At 41.0% G+C, this 19221-nt stretch overlaps 1 protein-coding gene across 1 annotated transcript; it reads right to left on the minus strand.

Annotated features, from left to right (window-relative positions):
- Nucleotides 1-2355: 2355 nt before the first annotated feature.
- Nucleotides 2356-18414, minus strand: XKRX (XK related X-linked). The gene is made up of 3 exons (XM_038587856.1): nucleotides 18050-18414; nucleotides 13568-13836; nucleotides 2356-6494 (listed from the first exon to the last, which is right to left on the minus strand). The coding sequence occupies exons 1-3, from the start codon at nucleotides 18382-18384 to the stop codon at nucleotides 5749-5751; spliced, it is 1350 nt and encodes a 449-aa protein (XP_038443784.1). The 5' UTR covers nucleotides 18385-18414; the 3' UTR covers nucleotides 2356-5748.
- Nucleotides 18415-19221: the final 807 nt, after the last annotated feature.

Consider the following 19221-nt stretch of genomic DNA (forward strand, 5'->3'; position numbering starts at 1 on the left):
TTTATAGCTTCTAGGGGTGCATTTCTGTTTATGGCCTCTTCCTCTATCTTTAAAGCCAACAGCGTCACATCTTCAACATCTTTGTTTCCGTCTTCACCTCACCTCCTCTCTTATGAGGACCTTTATGATTACATCCAGCACACCCACATAATTCAGGGTAATCTCTCCATTTCCAGGACAGCTGGTTAGCAACCTCAATCCCCCACTTAATTCCCCCTTACCGATAACATAATGTATTCACAAATTCTGAGGATTAGGATGTGGAGATCTTGGAGGGGGCACTATTCTTCCTGTATCTATTCTTCCCGGTTTCCAAGTTTTGAATAATTCTTCATAATCTTGGCCTATACATTGTGTTTTCAACTTGCTTTTTTTCATACTGTATACATCTACCCCATTTTTTTTAGTAGACAAAAAAGCTACATTAGTTTCAGGTATACAACTTAGTGATTTGACAAGTTTACATATTATGCTTTGTTCACAAGAATAGCTACCATCTAACACCATACCTCATTACTACAATATTACTGATTTATTTCCTATGCTGTGCCTCTTATTTCCACGACTTCTTCATTCCATAACTGGAAGCCTGTGTCTCCCTCTCCCCTTCACCCATTTGGCCCAATCCTCTACTCCCTTCCCTTCTGGCAACCATCAGTTTGTTCTCTGTATTTATGGGTTTAATTTTGCATTTTGTTTCTGCATTTTTAGGTTCCACTTATGAGTGAAATCATATGGTATTTGTTTTTCTTAGTGTAATTTATTTCACTTAGCATAACACCCTCTAGGCCCATCCATGTTGTCTCAAATGACACAATCTCATCCTTTTTATGGCTGCATATTCCATCTTATACAGACACACAACACACACACACACACACACACACACACACACACACACACACACCTATCTTATCCATTCATCTATTGTTGGATACTTAGGTTGCTTCCATATCTTGGCTATTGTAAATAATGCTATAATAAACATAGTGGTGCATACATCTTTTTAATGGCTGGACAGTATTCCAATTATAGAATTGACAGAATTTAATCATTTTCTTACAGATGGAAATTTAAGTTGTTACCAATTTTTCACTGTTACAAACAGTGCTGTAATGAACATTCCTGTACATATCTCTTTGCACAAGTGTGGCCAGGTTGCCATAGGAAAAATTCCTAGAGGTTAAAATTTGGAGGCAGAAAGTATGCCTGATTAATTTTGACATATATTGACAGATTGCCTTCCAAAAATTTGCACCAATATTGCACTCTCATGCCAGTAATGAGAACCAGTGTCTATTTATCTCCAATATCACTTAAATTCAATATCTGGGATTCACATTTGAGTCTTTCAGCATCTATAGAGCACTCTGAAATATCCATTTAGCTTTTCCTTGGCACAAAATGAGTTTAATAACTGTTTTAATAAATTAAAGGTTAGAACAATGCAAATTCACATGTACAACTCAGAGGGCTTGTCCCCAAAATGAATGATACAATGGTAACAGAGCTAATATGTGTCAATGTGCCTTGAATATAATACCGTGCTCTTCAGATGTTATTATCTCCATACATGAAAGTGTATTGTTTTCACATTTAGTTCCCTTAGCTCACACAGGTCAGCCTTGCTACTTCCCAGTTTCACATGGGAAAGTTTCACATGCTTTATTGTCAAGATTCATATCATACTTTCACTGAGCACACCAGAGGTTCTAAAGTCTGTGACTAAAGTGTATGACTAATGGTGCTAACCCTCCAAGAGAAAAGGCATAAGATTATGGACATGTGTAGCCCCCCTTAAGACAGTAATAAAGGCTAATAGCAAAAGTTTCAAAGAATGAGGATTCCCACTCTTGGGTAGGTAAATCTTTTGGAGGGCCCCAAGGCATCTGCTTTTATGCATACGGCTTTTCAGAAACAGAACTCCACAGGTTTTGTGGGGTTTTTTTTAAGATTTTATTTTTAAATAATCTCTACACCAAATGTGGGGCTCAAATTTACATCCCTGAGATCAAGAATTGCAACACTCCATGGACTGAGCCAGCCAGGCATCCCAGAACTCCACGGGTTTAGATGGAATGTCCTGGTGGGATGTTCTACCCTTCAGCTGCTCACACCACCTTTACCCTGGAAGTAGCAATCAACTCTGAAAGCTGATGAACATGACCTTGTGAGGTGTAGGCGGGAGCAGGCTAGCTGAGAGAGCACTGAATGTTGACTTAGGCTCTCAGGACTGTGACAGCTGAGGGAGGGGCATTATTCTTCAACATTCATATCCCCTGGCCTGCTTCAGAACTAGGAGTTAGCAAAAAAAAAAAAAAAAAAAAAAAAAAAAAAAAAGAACTAGGAGTTAGCTTCTCAGGAGGTGTAAGGACAATGTTGCTAAGAGGAAGTATAAGAGAGTAGGCTTCAGCACTCCCCTGCTGTGATTGGTTGTTTGAGGTGGTGGGGGTGAGGAGAGTCCTACAAACCTAAGTACGAATTGCTCCCTCCAGTTTTATTACCACAACAGGGTCTAGAAGGTTTAAGAACACACAGGAAACAAAATCCTGAAATTAGAAAGGAAATGGGTCCATCTACCACTATCCCTCACCCTACTCTCCCACTCCCTGTATATAACTACATGTAAACATAAATATAAGTACATATAAATACATGTGAACACATACTCAATTTCATTCCAGGCCTTTTAGGACTTGACCTTTTTCCTCTAGGGTAAGTTGAGTGATGCCTCTTGATTACGAGTGTTTGTAAGAATGCTTGAGATGAACCCAACGATAGCCCAGAAAATATTCCTGGAACCGCTAACATATTAAAATAATTCCACAAAGGACCTAAGAGGATTTAGAGGCTTGTGTCATGATTAAGAGTGGAAGCTCTGGAGCCTGAGTGCCTAAAACTGAATCCTGGCTCTGATATGACCTGTGGCTTTGGGCAGGTCACTTCCCTTTTCTAGGCCTTAGAATCTTCATCTGTAAAATGAAGGATTAATAGTACCAACCTCATGAGGGTTGTTTTGAGGACTGAATGAAAGAAATAGTGCATATAAAGCACCCATGCCAGATATACAGTAAATGCTTATAAATATTAGATATTATTTAATTCTCCTACAGTGCCTCACAGTTCTATGCCCCATAGCCTTCAAAGTATTTGTGGAACAAATGAAACTGACAACTATTAGTTTATTTAATACATTTCCTTAACAGGTCCATTTGCCCATACTTAGCCTACCGAATTTCCAATAATATGAAAAAAAGCTGTTGCTACATCAGCCTCTCTTTCCCCCAAACTTCATGGTTCTGCCTTCCATTTCCAAGACCCATTTGCTGGCCCCATCTCTGCCTCCTCTCCCACTAAGACTTGCCCCTACACAAGTACCCTGTGTCGCTTTAAGATTTCAAAGTGCAAAAAAGAGAGCAGTTAAAGAGGTGTATGCAGATAGGAGCACTTCCCTTGCCCTACCATCGTATTTTGAAATTTCTCCTTTTCCTGTGTATCTAGAATACTGCTGTGCAACAGGAAGGCCACCACCTAGAGGAGGTTTTGAGAGTTCATTTGCATAAGGTATGGCTAGACTCTCTTCTCCTAAGGAAAGGGCAGCAGGTTTTTCAGGTCCCAAGGTGCTCCATACCCCTCACCCTGAACTCCTTGCATTCCAGAGATATTAAGTCATGGAGGCTGGGGAGGCTATGTGGGGGGAAAAATACACCCGGTCTAGTGCCAAGGCACATGGTTTCTGCCCTGTGTATCTCCACTCTAGCTCTAATTGGCCTGCTTGGCTTGGTGTGTGTCACTGTGTTCTCATCACACCTGTACCTTAAGTAAGCTGATTCACATGCCTTTTACGGACTAAATTACAGTTCCACGCTGCTTCTGATTTTAATAGAAGGGCATATTAACCACTAGGGAGAAATTATTGCTTGAATTCCAAGAGACAGTGTGTTCTTCTGGAGGCCTAATAGATTCATTCAAATTCACCTTAAATTACATAGTCAGAAGACAAGAGTATGAGCTTTTTATGACATCAACCTAAGTCTCATCATCAAAGATAAAATGAGGGAGTTGGACTGGAAAAGAAAATATTCACTGCTCCAAAGCGAGTCACTTTACTCTTCCCCAAATCAATTATCCAATCCTTTTAGCCCCAAACAGCGGTTGAAGATGGGAAAACCCACACTAGACATACCAGGAAATAGGACCATTCTGGCTAAGAGCCCCGCTACTTAAAAAGAGGGAATACCTCTACCATAAAGTCATGACACTGGATAAGAGGAAGGGAAATGGCTAAAATTCTTAATGTGATCTCAAGAGTAATGTGATCTTTAGGTGGGCATCACATGGGAATGAGAAGCTTTAGGTCAGATTGTTCACAATTTCTCAAAACCTTGCAGTAGCAACAGTTGGTACATGCTACTAGGAATTCTCAAATACTGAGATACTGGGTCCCAGGTGGCAGTGGCCCTCCTAACCTCAATTTCTTGGTTACCTTAGAGGCATCTAGCTGACATTCCCATCAAAATACCCAACTGATATGAGATACATGAAAAAAGGAGATATGTATTCATCCACTGGGGGTATGAGAATGAGCAGAAGGTTGATAAACATTCCTTATTGCAAAATAAAATCCTGTAGGCAAAAACCAGTACCAATGATGAGTTAATGTAATCTCGTTTCCCTAGTAGTAGTAGTAGTAGTAGTAGTAGTAGTAGTAGCTGCCATCTAAACCCCAAACAGCATGAAGGTAATATTCCAGCTATTATTACCTTCTCCATCCCCTAAAAAAAACCCCAGCAAAATACTCAGAATAGTAGGAGATGCAAAGCAATCTTCATTTCTTCCTTACATTAAAAACATTTTTAATTACAGTTCAGCCTCTCTGCAATCTATATCAAGTAGTCAAATGCCAAGAGCACAGAAAAACCAGGTTGGAGGGAATTCCTGATAATGAGGCATGAAGTGAGAGATTTTCCTCAACCACTCCATTCCACAAGCTGGTGCCCATGCAGGTCCCTGAGAAAGAGTCATTCTGGCTTATGCCCTGAAGGAATCCTAGTCAGCACTCCCTCCTCAGAGTGTGCCTATGAAGGGCTGCTTGAAAAGAGAGGTCTTTGATGAAAGATCACTAGTAAAACCCTAATGGAAAGCTAACTTGTTTGGGGAGCAGCTCTTTTAATAGTGGGGGTTTTCTTCTTAAACCAGAGTTTCTCATTGGAATTAAAAAAAACAAAACAAAAAAACAAAAACAAAAACAAAAAACAACCAGCCATGCTTACAGTTACAATTCCACATTAACCAGCCAGGTTCCTGGGAGGTACCCATAACTAGCAAGTTGTCATACTCTCTAATCAGTCCAGATATGTTCTGGTGGAATTCTGGGCCTTCATCTCAGCCCTAGGAAAACTCAGTAATGCCTCAAGCAAATGAGCAGAGCTACAAGATCACACCCAGAGAGCTTAAGGTGCTTGGAGGTAAATTATCCCCTCGGGCAGCCACAGCTTCCCTGGGTGGGAGGGGGTGTTCACCATATCTCTGATCCTTCTTGGTATACAGTAGCTACCCCCTTTTCCAAACAGACCAATCTTAAGGACATAAAACCTATTTGGGAGCTGTTCTTTCTTCTTATAGGCTTACCAGAAAATTCAAGAAAATATCCTAGTGAGTACTCACCTAAGAGCCTCATCCTCTCCTTCAATTTCAAAGTTGCTCTTGGCAAACCCCAACCTATCCCCAAATACCCAGAAGATAGAATCAGACAATGCTTGGCCTTGCTTCAGCATCACAGGATGGCTCTGAGTTCTCAATCCTGCCCCGAGGGTGCTGGTGGCAGCAGACACAATGGAGGTAGTCCACTACGTTGTGGGTAAAGAGTGAGCGCAATGGGTGCAAGTACTGGAAGAAAAGGAGCATGAAGCCAATGGAAATCAGGTAAGCAATGATTAGCTGCAAAGCAATCAAGGAATGACAGTAATTCAATAACACTTTCACTCCACAGAACTTGAAAACCAAAACCATGATCACATTCTCTACCAATCTTAAGCTATAGTGCAGGCCCATATGTCCCCAGTTCTGACCTTTGTCAACAAGGTCCCTGTCTGCCAATTTCAACTGCAAAGCTGACCAGCAAGAGAAGTTGATGCCTGCATAGAGGACAGTAATGGAAATCAGCACCACCAGGGTGCCGACCCGGCTGAAATTTTTCTCAATGTTATTAGGCATCTGGGCACCACTCCTCCAGAACTTAACCCAGGGCTCAAAGAGGATGATCAGGAAGTTGAGCAATAAGAAGGGCACAGCTTTCAATTTCAAGGTGGCTGAGAAGAGCACCAGAATCACTAGGCGGGAAGTGATCTCCAATGTCCGCCAGATGGTGATGCAGAGGACTTCTAACGGCCCAAGGCGAATCTTGTATTCATCATACTTGATCTGGATAGCCAACATATTGCAGAGGGTAGCCCCATAGGTGACAGATATCAGGGAAAAGACCATTAGCACAGCTGTAAGAAAAAAAATAACAGAAAAAAAACAGATAATCAGACTATGTTAGCAAAGCTTGAACTCTGACCCAGAGGTCCAGAGAGATGATAGGTGAGACCTGCGGGGCCCAGTGAAGAGAAAATTCATGTATGAACACAGCTGTGTTAGCACAGAAAACAGCATGCACAGAAAAAAATGGAATTAGATAAACTAAAAATATATATATATTTGTGATAGGGATTATACCAGTTTTTTTTTAAAGCTTATTTTCTATGTTTCTGTTTTCTAAATTTCCCACAATTAACACACATTTTAACTTTAATAATCATATAAACATCCAAAATGAACCTTTTTTGTATATTTTTTATTGGAGTTCAATTTGCCAACATATAGCCTAACACCCAGTGCTCATCCCATCAGGTGCCCCCCTCAGTGCCCATCACCCAGTCACCCCAACCCCCCGCCCACCTTCCTTTCCACTACCCCTTGTTCGTTTCCCAGAGTTAGGTGTCTCTCATGTTCTGTCACCCTCACCAATATTTCCCACTCATTTTTCTCTCCTTTCCCCTTTATTCCTTTCCACTATTTTAAGAAGAGTGGATCTCAGAACTAATGTTGAGAGGTCACTAACACAGAAAGAACACATATAAAGAGATAAGGCAGCACCCACTTGATGAAATAGGCTTCTGAGCAAACAATGAAGGAGGCAGAAGGAATTCTGAAAAAATCCAGTCCTAGGAAATTCATAGGTAACGCCTTTGGTTACAGAAGTCCTTCTTGACAAACATTATATGGTCTCATTCATTTGGGGAATATAAAAAATAGTGAAAGGGAATAAAGGGGAAAGGAGAAAAAATGAGTGGGAAATATCAGAGAGGGAGATAGAACATGAGAGACTCCTAACTCTGGGAAACGAACAAGGGGTGGTAGAAAGGGAGGTGGGCGGGGGGTGGGGGTGACTGGGTGACGGGCACTGAGGGGGGGCACTTGATGGGATGAGCACTGGGTGTTATTCTATATGTTGGCAAATTGAACACCAATAAAATAGATAGATGATGATAGATAGATAGATAGATAGATAGATAGATAGATAGATAGATAGATAAAGAAATCCCTTCTTTTGGGACACCTGGGTGGCTCAGTGCTTGAGCGTCAGCCTTCGGCTCAGGTCGTGATCCTGGAGTGCTGGGATTGAGTCCCACATCGGGCTTCCTGCAGGGAGCCTGCTTCTCCCTCTGCCTGTGTCTCTACCTCTCTCTCTCTGTGTGTGTCTTTCATAAATAAATAAATAAAATCTTTAAAAAGTCCCTTCTTTGACATGTATCTTCTTTAAGAAATTAATCTTGTATGTATGTCAGGAATGTGTCAGAATGTATACTGAAAATTCCATGAAGGCAGAAAGGACCATGTCTATTTTGTTCACTGCTGTATCCCCAGAGCCAAACACACTGCCTGGAATATAATAGGTGATCCATAAATGTTTGTGGAATTAATGAGGAATTCTGAGTTTACAGAGGCAGCATAAAATATCTACAATTAAAAGCCCTCAGTTCAGCTCTGTGAAAGCTGTGTGAAAGTCACTGAATATCTATGTGCTTTAATTCCCCAATTCACTGAGATCTCTAGAATTGCTTGCATTAATCATCGCAATATCAATTTATCACCCAGCTGCTTTGGTATATTTTAGGAATCTCCAAACTTCTACCAGAGTTGTTTAAAAAAAATGTTTAGGGGTACCTGGGTGGCTCAATGATTGAACATCTGCCCTTGGCTCAGGTTGTGATCCCAGGGTACTGGGATCGAGTCCCACATCAGGATCCCTACAGGGAGCCTGCTTCTCCCTTTGCCTACGTCTCTGCCTCTGTGTCTCTCATGAATAAATAAATACAAATAAAGTTTTAAGAAATAATAAAACAAATTAATATTAATTTACAAAAATTTTACACCCTACTTCATAGCCCATAACATCCATACCACTGTATAGAGTTTGGTCCCTGGAGGGTCAGTGTGCTCTATAACTTGCTACATTGAATCTCAACTATAGATCACACAGTGTCCCTTTCCTTTTATTCCTTTGTATCAAAGAATACCAATTACTAAAAAAGTGAGAGAGGCCTAAGGGGTAAATCATCCAAAAAAAAAAAAAGCTGGAACTTTGTGTTCCCATAAAAATACTAGCTCCAGGGAACTGGAGCCATAGAGATGTCAACTTAATCTGCAAGGAAAGTGAAGACTTCCCCATGGAAACCCAAAAAGCAGCACAGCTTTGCTTCCAAGATCCTTTTCAGCTCTAAGTAGAGTCTTGGAATCTCAAAGACTGGAATGAGAGACTCTCTTGAACTGTTTACTCTTAGCCTGATGTTTATTTATTATTTTTCCATGTTTATTGAGATATAATTGATGTATAATGTTGTATTAGTTTAAGGTGTACAACTTAATGATTTGATACACTCTTAGCTTTATAAACCACTGTTAGTCCCATCCTTAAGTGCTGACGCTTGTAGTTGGGAACATCAGAGGGTATATACATTTAGCCACATGTGGTGATGCTTTCCCTTGAATTAGAACTTATTTATTGGGCAGCCCTGGTGGCGCAGCAGTTTAGCGCCGCCTGCAGCCTGGGGTGTGATCCTGGAGATCCAGGATCAAGTCCCACATCGGGTTCCTTGCATGGAGCCTGCTTCTCCCTCTGCCTGTGTCTCTGCCTCTCTCTCTCTCTCTGTGTGTCTCTCATGAATAAATAAATAAAATCTTAAAAAAAATTTCCTTTAAAAAAAAGAACTTATTTATTGATAGTAGTGTAATAAAAGAAAGCCTGATGCAATAAATGTAAAAACACCTTCCATCTGTCTCCCTACAAATAGATTCATGTCATAAGAGATCATAATGCTGTTAGTGAATTTGCTCATCTAGACTGATCCAGATGGTCTCCAAGAGAAAAAGCGATTAGAAAAGAGGTAGCAAGGAGAAAGAAGAGTGGATGAAAATGAAGAAACCTAACCCAGAAAATCACTTACAAGACTTTGAGATGGTACTCTCAGGAAGTTTTTAATAGGAGAAATTGCCAAAGAACTAAAAACAAGGCCTTGGAAAAGGTTTCCCTTACATCCTTTGTATGGTGATATAGTTAGAAACATGGGCTCTGCAGGCAGACCTCTTGGATTCCAATCCAATCTTGCCATCTATTACTTCTCAGTGCCTCTATTTCCTCATTTGCTAAAAAGGGGATAATAATTACATCACAGGGTTCTTGTAAAGATTAAGTGAAATAATTACATGCAAGGGACTTAGAGAAATGTTCAGAACATAGCAAATGCTATCTGCTAGCTCCTATCATCATCATCATTCGCTATTTCCAAAAGTGTAGTACATGCATTCCTCCTACTTAGACACTACCCTGACACTTAGGAAGTCAGGTGATTTAAAAACTAATAGAACAGGGATGCCGGGGTGGCTCAGTGGTTGAGCATCTGCCTTTGGCTCAGGTTGTGATCCTGGGGTCCTGGGATCGAGCCCCACATCAAGTTCCCCACAGGGAGCCTGCCTCTCCCTCTGCCTATGTCTTTGCCCCTGTGTCTCTCATGAATAAATAAATTCTTTAAAAAATAAAATAAAAACTAATAGAATACCTAGAAATAAGCCTTACAAAAATGTGCAAGACCTTTAGCAAGAAAACTATACGACTTTACTGAAGTACATTTCATGAAATATTTATGTACTTCAATAAAGTTGTATAGTTTCCTTGTTCCAGGCCTTGCACATTTATGACATAAATTATGGGGATAGTTCATGGATGTAGACTTATCTCCAGACCCATCAAGCTGGATATGTTAAATAGGTAGAGGTTTTTGTCAATTATACTTCAATAAAATGATGTAAAAATATTTAAAGAAACGGAGAGAGATGTCATCTTGTAATATGAAGCTGATTGGTCCTACAAAGATACACATTCCCTCCGAAATAACCTAAGTAATTTAATGCATTACCAATACACAATCTCAGTGGTTTTTTTTTTCTTTTTTTGTTGTTACCCTTTTGCCTTGTTTTGTATTTTGGCAGGGGAATTGACAAACTGATTGTGGAAATGCATCTATTTGGAAGATGAACCTAAACTGCCCTATCAGATAGGAGCTGTGAAAGGCCTTTGTAAGAAGTTCACAAGATCTAAAAGCAATAAAGAACTTAAGCACATAAAAATTTAATACTTCAGAAAGCCAGAAGATAAAATTATCTTGTGTATCTTATATATGGTATGTTCCACATGTGTTCATGCACATTTAAAATGTATACACATACAAAACATACAAATGTATACATACACACTTATCTACAGCAGAGAAAGGATTAATACCAGAAGAAAATAGCTCTTACAAATTAATAAAAGACAACCCACTACAAATAAGCACTTTAAAGAACAAAATATCTAAACATGAAAAGATGTTCAGCTGTCTTCACAATTAAAAACAAATTATTTAAGTAATCAGTTATAATTATACAACTAAATAATATTTAGCTTAATATACAAAGAAAAAGGATATTCATACCCTTAGGAATATAAATTCATACAACCTTTTGGGAGGGCTATTTGCAGTACTGATAAAATTCCAAACATGCATATCCTTTCACCCAGCACTTCTATTGCTAAGAATTTAGCTACAAAGTCTCATTCTAGTACACAGATACTTAGAAAGATGTTCACTGGAGCATAGTTTGTAATTAGAAAAAACTTTTTTGAAGGGGAAAATCAGAAACAAATTTTAATCCTACCAATAGAAGATTGGAGAAATAAGAAAGAATGGTCCAGTTCATATAAGGAAAATATATATTATATATTTATCATTTATTATTATGAAGTATGCATATATAAATAACCATTGAATAAAGATATATTGGCATACTTTTGAAAAAGACATGTTGAATACAATGTTTTTTTTAAAGATTTTATTCATTTATTCATGAGAGACACACACACAGAGAGAGGCAGAGACACAGGCAGAGGGAGAAGCAGTCCCCACGCAGGGAGCCCGATGCGGGACTCGATCCCGGGTCCCCAGGATCACACCCTGGGCTGAAGGCAGACGCCAAACCACTGAGCCACCCGGGCTGCCCGAACACAATGTTTAATACAGCCCTTTCTTACAAAAATACATAATACATAATAAATATATATTGTATGTATGTTTACATAGTCAAAAAAGTCTGGAAGGATATACACTGAATAGTTAATAGAGATTACTTTTGGGGAGTAAAATTACATCTCCTATTTAATATACATTCTGTGTGGTTTTGAATCTTTGCCATAACCATGTCTGATTTTTAAAATTAAAAAAATAATGGCCAAAAATAGAAATACATGATCATAACAAACATTTTAAACCATAGAAAGTTCGAACCATACAGAAGGGTATAAGGTAAAAGGCAAAAGTCTACAGACTTCTCATCTTCACTCCCCAGAGGTAAATAGTTTCTGATATATCTTTCCAGAAATTTTCGATACGAATACAATTCCTCGTAGGCCAAATGGCTTGTGCATGCATTACTTTTGTAAAGTATACATATTTTAATTAGATACTTTGATGACCTTCAAAATTCTCAGGAGGAAAAGCATCAACATTTCCCTTTCTCTTCACATCACTGTCAATTCTAGGTAGGTAAAAAAGCTTTAAGACCAACAGAATGTCATGAACAATTCTTAGCGGAGGAAAAGAGCAAAGGGCACAAATTCCCTCCTTATATTCATTTGCAACATGGGGCTTTGCAAGCAGCTGTGTACCCACAGCTGTATCAGCTCCAGCCCAAGCAGATGAGGCTAATCTTGAGCTGTTAAAACTCATTAACCGTACTTTATCTTGACTTTGAAAACATGACTCACATTTTCTCCTCTCTTAGAGGTCTTACTCATCCAAGGATCCGTCTTTTACAAGTGGGAACTTAAGACTGTGACCTCTTGGGTAACTTCCCTCAACAATCACACAGAAGATCAGAATTGGGGGGATCCCTGGGTGGCTCAGCGGTTTAGCGCCTGCCTTTGGCCCAGGGCGCGCGATCCTGGAGTCCCAGGATCGAGTCCCGCGTCCGGCTCCCTGCATGGAGCCTGCTTCTCCCTCCTCCTGTGTCTCTGCCTCTCTCTCTGACTGTCATAAATAAATAAATCTTTAAAAAAAAAAAAAGATCAGAATTGGGACCAAACCTCATTCTCATTGGTATTCATTCCCTATTCACCCTATTTCTTTCTCCCCCCTGGAGAGAAGTGATTAAACCAGTGGTTCCCAAACGTGGCTGATCAGAATCAACTGGGGGTATTTTAAAATAATAATAAAAATACAGATTCCTGGCCTCCCCACACTCAGACTGAGTGAGGTCTGAGTAGGAGATGTAAGTTTTTAAAAAGGAGCTTTCACCCAGTAATAGGTTTTCTCATGATCAGTAATATTTGGGAACCTCTTATTAAAAGATGACCATCCTTACACCAAAACAAATGGAAAGTCCTCAGGATAATTTAAACACTCTGGTCTAGGGAAAATGTCCTACTGACTGAAGGTATTACCATCTTCTCTGGGCCCAGAAAGGCTCATCTGTGGCAGTTTTGGTCTTAAATAGCTTACCCCAGTTAAGAAATGTGGCAGGCCTAAGATGTCTGGCTCCCCTAGTTCTTTATCTACCAGCACTGTCCAAAGGTTCTGTAATACCATGCTGCCCAGTACAGTAACCACTCACCACACACAGCTATTGAACTCTTGAAATGTGGCTTGTATGACTAAGGAAGTAAATATTTTAAAGATTTTATTTATTTGCGAGAGATAGAGCACAAGGTGGGGGGAGCAGCAGAGGGAGAGGGAGAAGCAAGCTCCTTGGTGAGCAGGGAGCCCAACATTGAGCTTGATCGCAGGACCCTGAGATCATGACCTGAGCCGAAGGCAGACACTTAACCGACTGAGCCACCCAGGGACCCTAGAAGTAAATTTTTTATTTCATGTTTCATTTTAATTTAAATAGCCACATGAAGCTGGTGACCAGTGTATTGGACAGCTCAGGTCTGGATTTCTAAGACCTTTGATTTAAATGGAGCCCTCCCCCCTCCTGACCCACTCACCTCTACCCAGGGGGACCTCTGCAGAGATCAGAGTCACATAGAGCTGATAGGTCAGCTGGGGCACTGAGCCCAGGAAGGCTTGGATCTGTGACATACGCTTGTAGGCATTGCGGTGCATGGCCAGGGTCCGGATGGAGTGGCCCACCTCCCATTCTATCAGCACCTCCTCGCCATTTATTAGCATCTTCTTTCGGGTGAGGCTGACATAGGGCTCCTCCTGCCCCTCTTTCTTCCACAGTGTGAGGTACTTAATCATGGCCTCCAAACATCTGCAGAAATAAAGCATCATGGGTACTTAACTAAAGCTGTCCTGGGAAAGAAGGTTGGGGAAGGGGGGGATAATAATACAATTCAGGGAGTTTGTGCTACTTTTTGCCATTCCTTAATTCCCATTCTACTCATTTCTTGTAAGTCAAAGAGATAGTTATGTCTGCTATAAGTTACTTGAGTCTAAATCCTTTTTTGTTTGGTCGGTCATCTACTGACCTGAGAACACCATTTCATAGTGTTACTTGGAGGATTTAAGGAATTTGCTTGGTCTCCTTAAGAATAAGCCTATGGTAGAAAAGCACCTTGAACACAAAGACATTAAATAATGTGTTGAGAGAAAATGATGAAGGTTCTTAAAGGCCCTGGTTTTCATAACACCTCAAGTTCCTGAGGTAAAGCAATCTGTATGCAAAGCATTTAGCTCTATACTTGGGGCTTTTGAGTTCTGCTTTTTTCAGGACAAAGCCCACAACTATAATTGTCTTGCCAAAAAGTCTTGGACGGGATCTAGAAAAAACCTCACATCTATACAGTAATGCCATTCAATAACAAAGGTACTTAAAGACTTGACAACTCAGAACTGAATGTGCTACATACCTAGGGAATATCAAAAGATCTCTCTAAAAGTTGTTTTGAAAAAAAAAAAAAAAAAAAAAAAAAAAAAAAAAAAAAAAAAAAAAAAAAAAAATAAAAGTTGTTTTGGAGACCTCTTGACCTATTTGGGGCCAACAGCCTTTTAAACTTCTTTCTTTACAAAGAGGAAAACATCTTTACCAACCTTGAAATAGTGATAAGACCACATTTCTTGCTGTATCCTTCCCATCTCTCCCATATAAATCAGAAGTCTTTAAGCAGTTCTGATGTGGTGAATAGAAGAGAAGCAACTAGAACATCTTGTTTTGGAACACCTGAGTTACCACTTCCTCCACTCACCCTGACATGAATGGAAACTGTGGACTATTATAATAAGTAAAAACAGTTGTGGTGAAAATTAAGCCATCTTTCCTGACTGAGGGTATGGGTTGTATTTATCTTGCCCACCATCCTTATCATATGGTGAGTATTTGATAAATATTTTCTGAGTAAATGAAAGAGTAAAAAGGAAGAATACAGGGTGAGAAATGATGGGAGGAGAGGATAATAATAATGGCAATGTAATTTAATGGAAAAATAGGCTAAAGACAAGCTCAGAGATTTATATGCTTCCTAGGCCTTTGGTTCTGAGGTTTGGAACATGTGCTGCCTGCTATTCTCCACAGGATCCCTTTGAGAGTGGGGCATATGTGCCAGTCTAAAGCATGCAGCTTCCTCCTAGAAAGTGGATGTTTCAAACTCTAAAACCTGGGAGAGGAAAAGGTGGAAGGAGGAGAGAACACAGAAGAAAAAAGCTAAGTGCATTTCCAACAAAATATTTTAGATTTTAACCTGGGCCCATCAGCGCTATTGCTAAATAAAATACTGGGGGAGGTAGTGGCAGGAAGAATTCTGTTTATGCTTCTAAAGGCTATTTAGTGATTTAAGTAAGAGTGTTTGACTTGGTTATAAGCTTTAGTAAGTTAGGGTACATTTTGGGGATCCCTGGGTGGCTCAGCGGTTTAGCACCTGCCTTTGGCCCAGGGGTGATCCTGGAGTCCTGGGATCGAGTCCCGCGTCGGGCTCCCGGCATGGAGCCTGCTTCTCCCTCTGCCTGTGTCTCTGCCTCTCTCTCTCTCTATGTCTATCATGAATGAATGAATGAATGAATGAATGAATGAATGAATGAATAAATAAATAAATAAATCAATCTTAAAAAAAAAGTTAGGGTACATTTTCATTTTCGGAAGTGTCTTTGTATCTCATATCAGGGAGCCAGGCCCTCCAAACATCTTCATGTAGCTAATAGTACTGATTAAGTTCCTTCCTCTCTAAAAAGTAATTTGCCTTGAACATAAGCATATCAAGGATATAATTTATGAGCTTTTAATTATTTCTTCCCTGCTGTCAGGTTAGCTATTATAAATGCTTTCCAATCATTTCTAGTGGAAGCTAAACAACAAAAATGAAATATAGTTCTCATTATTCCATATGATGGGTCCAAATCAAAGATGGCTCGAGAGGCCACAAAGCAAAGGAAGTCTAAACTCTGGATTGGGGCAGTACATGCTGAAATTTGCATCTTGAGAGTGTTTGATCTGTTAACTCAACAGACCACCTTTGAAAAAGGAGAGAAGAATGGTTTCCTTGTTCCTCTGATGCCATCTCTAAATTTGTTTTTTGTTTTTTTCCAGAGACAGAGCAGAAGCATGCACATGCACTCAGTGGGGAGGGGTAAAGAGGGAAAGGGTGAGAGAGGGAGAATCTTGAGCAGGCTCCACACCCAGCACAGAAACCCACTCGGGTTCCATCTCAGGACTCTGACCTGAGCTGAAATCATGAGTTGGACACTTAACCAACTGAGCCACCCAGGAACACTAATGTTTCTAAATTTCTTGGTTCCAAGTTCAAGATGAGGTCTTTCTTTTTTTTTTTTTCTTTTTTCTTTTTTTTTTTTTTTTTGAGGTCTTTCTTTTACAGCTTAACTTCAAAGATTTAGAATTGGAAAGAACTTTTAGATTACTTGGTCCAAATGTTGCATATAGGCCAGCTGAGTCACATCTGACCAACAGCTGAGTCACATCTGACCAACAGCTGTGGTTTGTTTGGTCCAAGTTGTGTTATTTAATTAGTCAAGTTGCCAAAATTTTAAATGATATATCATATCAAATCTTGTCTTGGAAGCTTCTGTTGAAAAGTTGGGGAATCTGGCAATACTGGGTCTGAGTTCCAAGAGTGACACAATGGGCTGGAACTGTAGAGTAGTTGCCTCCTTTAGGCAAATCATGCAGACTCTAGCTTACCACACTGTTCACTACTCTCCATCATTTCTCTAACACTGAGACTTAATTTTCATTTATCATCACACATGAAGCTACTGGTTTTCTCATACTTGGCCCGCTTCACTCATTTATGAGACCTGCCTGGCCGCTGTAAGCGTTTGCGTTTGAGTTGAGACCCATGAGCTGGCCCAACCCACTTATCATACAGATGAAGAAACTAGGGCCCAAGACATCTTCATAGATTTCACCAAAGCCCAGCAACTAGTCAATGACAGAGGGAGGACTAGACTCCAGGCCACTGGAATTCCAGGCTGTTTTTGCTGATATCCCATATTTTCTCCAATGGAGCCTACTCAATCCCTCCTTGTTTGAACACTTATTGATTTAAAAAATTTTAAGGCAGGGGAGTTCTGTCCTCAAATAACCAGTTTCAGACTGTGGTTATTTCTCTAAGGAATAAATATTACCCCATTGCAATTACAACATCAACACTCTGACACATATTCTTCAGCTGACTGCAGGTGCATCTGCCTCTCTTGCAATGAAGACAAACTTGGTCCATTCCTTCCTCCTGACTTTGTAAGTTTTGCAACATCTCCCTAACTTGAAAATCCCACAGTGTCCAGATAAGACCGCTGACACAGATGCCTGTCTCCCTAAGATAAGGCACATTCTCATCCTTTCAAGGCAATCTGAATGGAAAGAACTGATATTTAATTACAGTGTGCTACAGCATCCAGATGGAGAGATGGACTATCTTCCTTTGCCCCCTCTAACCTTGTACCTTTATTGCAGAAAGATACAAAGAGATAAACAGGAGACTGATGAACCAAAAGAAGAAAATGAACTACGATGGATTGAGGTACTGAATGACCACAAATAGCTTAAAATACTTTCCAGATGTCAAAGAACTCTGGAAAATTTGAAAATGGCACCACCACCAGCCCAAGCAGCTCAGTGTAAAGAAACCAAATGTGAGATCCAATTAATAGAGTGTCCAAAAGACAGGATCAAAATAACACACTCTGAAGTTATGTCCTGTTTACACAAGTTCACCACATAAGCTGGTCCTATAGCAATTTTCACAACTCGAATCCAAATAGCAAACATTGAGTAATGAAGGCATATCAATGGTACCATATATGGTTTTAGAACACAAGTACATGCCACATGTTCACTCTGGTGGCAATAAATATTTAAGATAAGATTTTTTTGGATGGTAGGCAAGTAAGCCCAAGAGTGGGAGGGAATGGGAGAATTGATTAGAGACACATTATCAGTCTTGTAAATATTAGCTTCATCTTTCTCTGCACAAACCGTGGGGGGGGGGGTGAAGTAGAAATTAAAAATTGCTCACCTGATAACAGGTCCCAAGAGGATTAGATGCATAAACAATGAAAGCGGCTTGTCTTTGGCCAGATCTCTGTGAACAAAAATCAGGGTCAACTGGACCATAATGGATGAAAACATAAAGAAGGATAAGGTGTATGTCATCCAGTAGGTTTCACTATTCTTTCGATAGACTCTAACCATGTACAAGGCAGATGCAGCCTCCCCACAGTACAAAAAGGTGGAGAAGAGGATGCCAAATGGAAAGGTAAATCGGGGGTTGGCCCCACGGATGACATCTTCCTCCAGAGATGAAATTGGATCCACGTTAGGCTCCTCCGGAATTTCATAAACTCGGTCCATTGTCGAGGTTCTGAGTGCTTGAGTCTGGTCTTCAGGGCAACCCCCACCCACCCCCAAGAGAACCCTATAGCCACTGCAGTCCAAGTATTGGTGAAGACAGCTGTCAAGTACAATTCCAGAACGGAGATCTGCTAGTTAGAGCAGGAGACCCCCTCTTTCTAGTTTCCAGTTACACTTGTTGGAGTATGGGATGGGGAGCCCGGGAGTACCACTTTGAACTTGACTCTTCATTGGCCCAGGATTCCAATCGTCAATATACGTGCTGTGAAACCTGGACAGGGCCAAAGCAAGCATTTTAGCGCTCGGTCTGGAGTCCAGTTTCAGGCACGAGAAAGGTTGGACACAGCTGTTTCCTTGGCCGCTTCCCCTTTCGCAGGATGCCCACCCCCCCGCCGCAAGAAGGGGGTTAGCCCCTCTACCCGGGCACCAACACTCAGCAGCACCTTCCGAGGAGTCCTGACCACGATGCCCTCTCACCCCTGCCGAAAACTGAACTAGGGCAGAAGAGGGGGTGGAGCCTGAGCGTCCCTTCGGGGGCTCATTCCGGTGCCTAGGTCCCCTAGCTGTCGTTAGGCTGTGGCTGCGAGCTCGCCGGCTCGCCGCTGCTCCCTCCGCGCCCACGCAGAGGCGCGGGTTCTCGAGCCGGCGGCTTGGATTCCCCAAGCTCCGCCCGCACCGCAGCCGCCGGCCGGGGGCAGGAGCCAAGGCACAGCCCCGGCCGGGAGCGCGCGCCCGCGCGTTACGGAGCCAGAGAAAGCTAGAGGGGCTTGTTTTCCACAGAGAAACTTTGCTAGCGAGAAGCACGACGTGTGGGGCGCCAGCCCGGGGGGGCAAAGG

Source organism: Canis lupus, chromosome X (assembly GCF_011100685.1).
Source record: "Canis lupus familiaris isolate Mischka breed German Shepherd chromosome X, alternate assembly UU_Cfam_GSD_1.0, whole genome shotgun sequence".
In the NCBI taxonomy this organism is placed as follows: domain Eukaryota; kingdom Metazoa; phylum Chordata; class Mammalia; order Carnivora; family Canidae; genus Canis; species Canis lupus.

Bases quoted from the DNA above. Each gene is read 5' to 3' on its own strand.
- XKRX (XM_038587856.1), bottom strand. From the start codon at position 18,384: ATGGACCGAGTTTATGAAATTCCGGAGGAGCCTAACGTGGATCCAATT. The intron at 13,837-18,049 runs GTGAGCAATTTT...TTATTTCTGCAG, and splicing joins CTCTTGGGACCTGTTATCAG to ATGTTTGGAGGCCATGATTA. The intron at 6,495-13,567 runs GTGAGTGGGTCA...TTTTTCTTACAG, and splicing joins AGAGGTCCCCCTGGGTAGAG to CTGTGCTAATGGTCTTTTCC.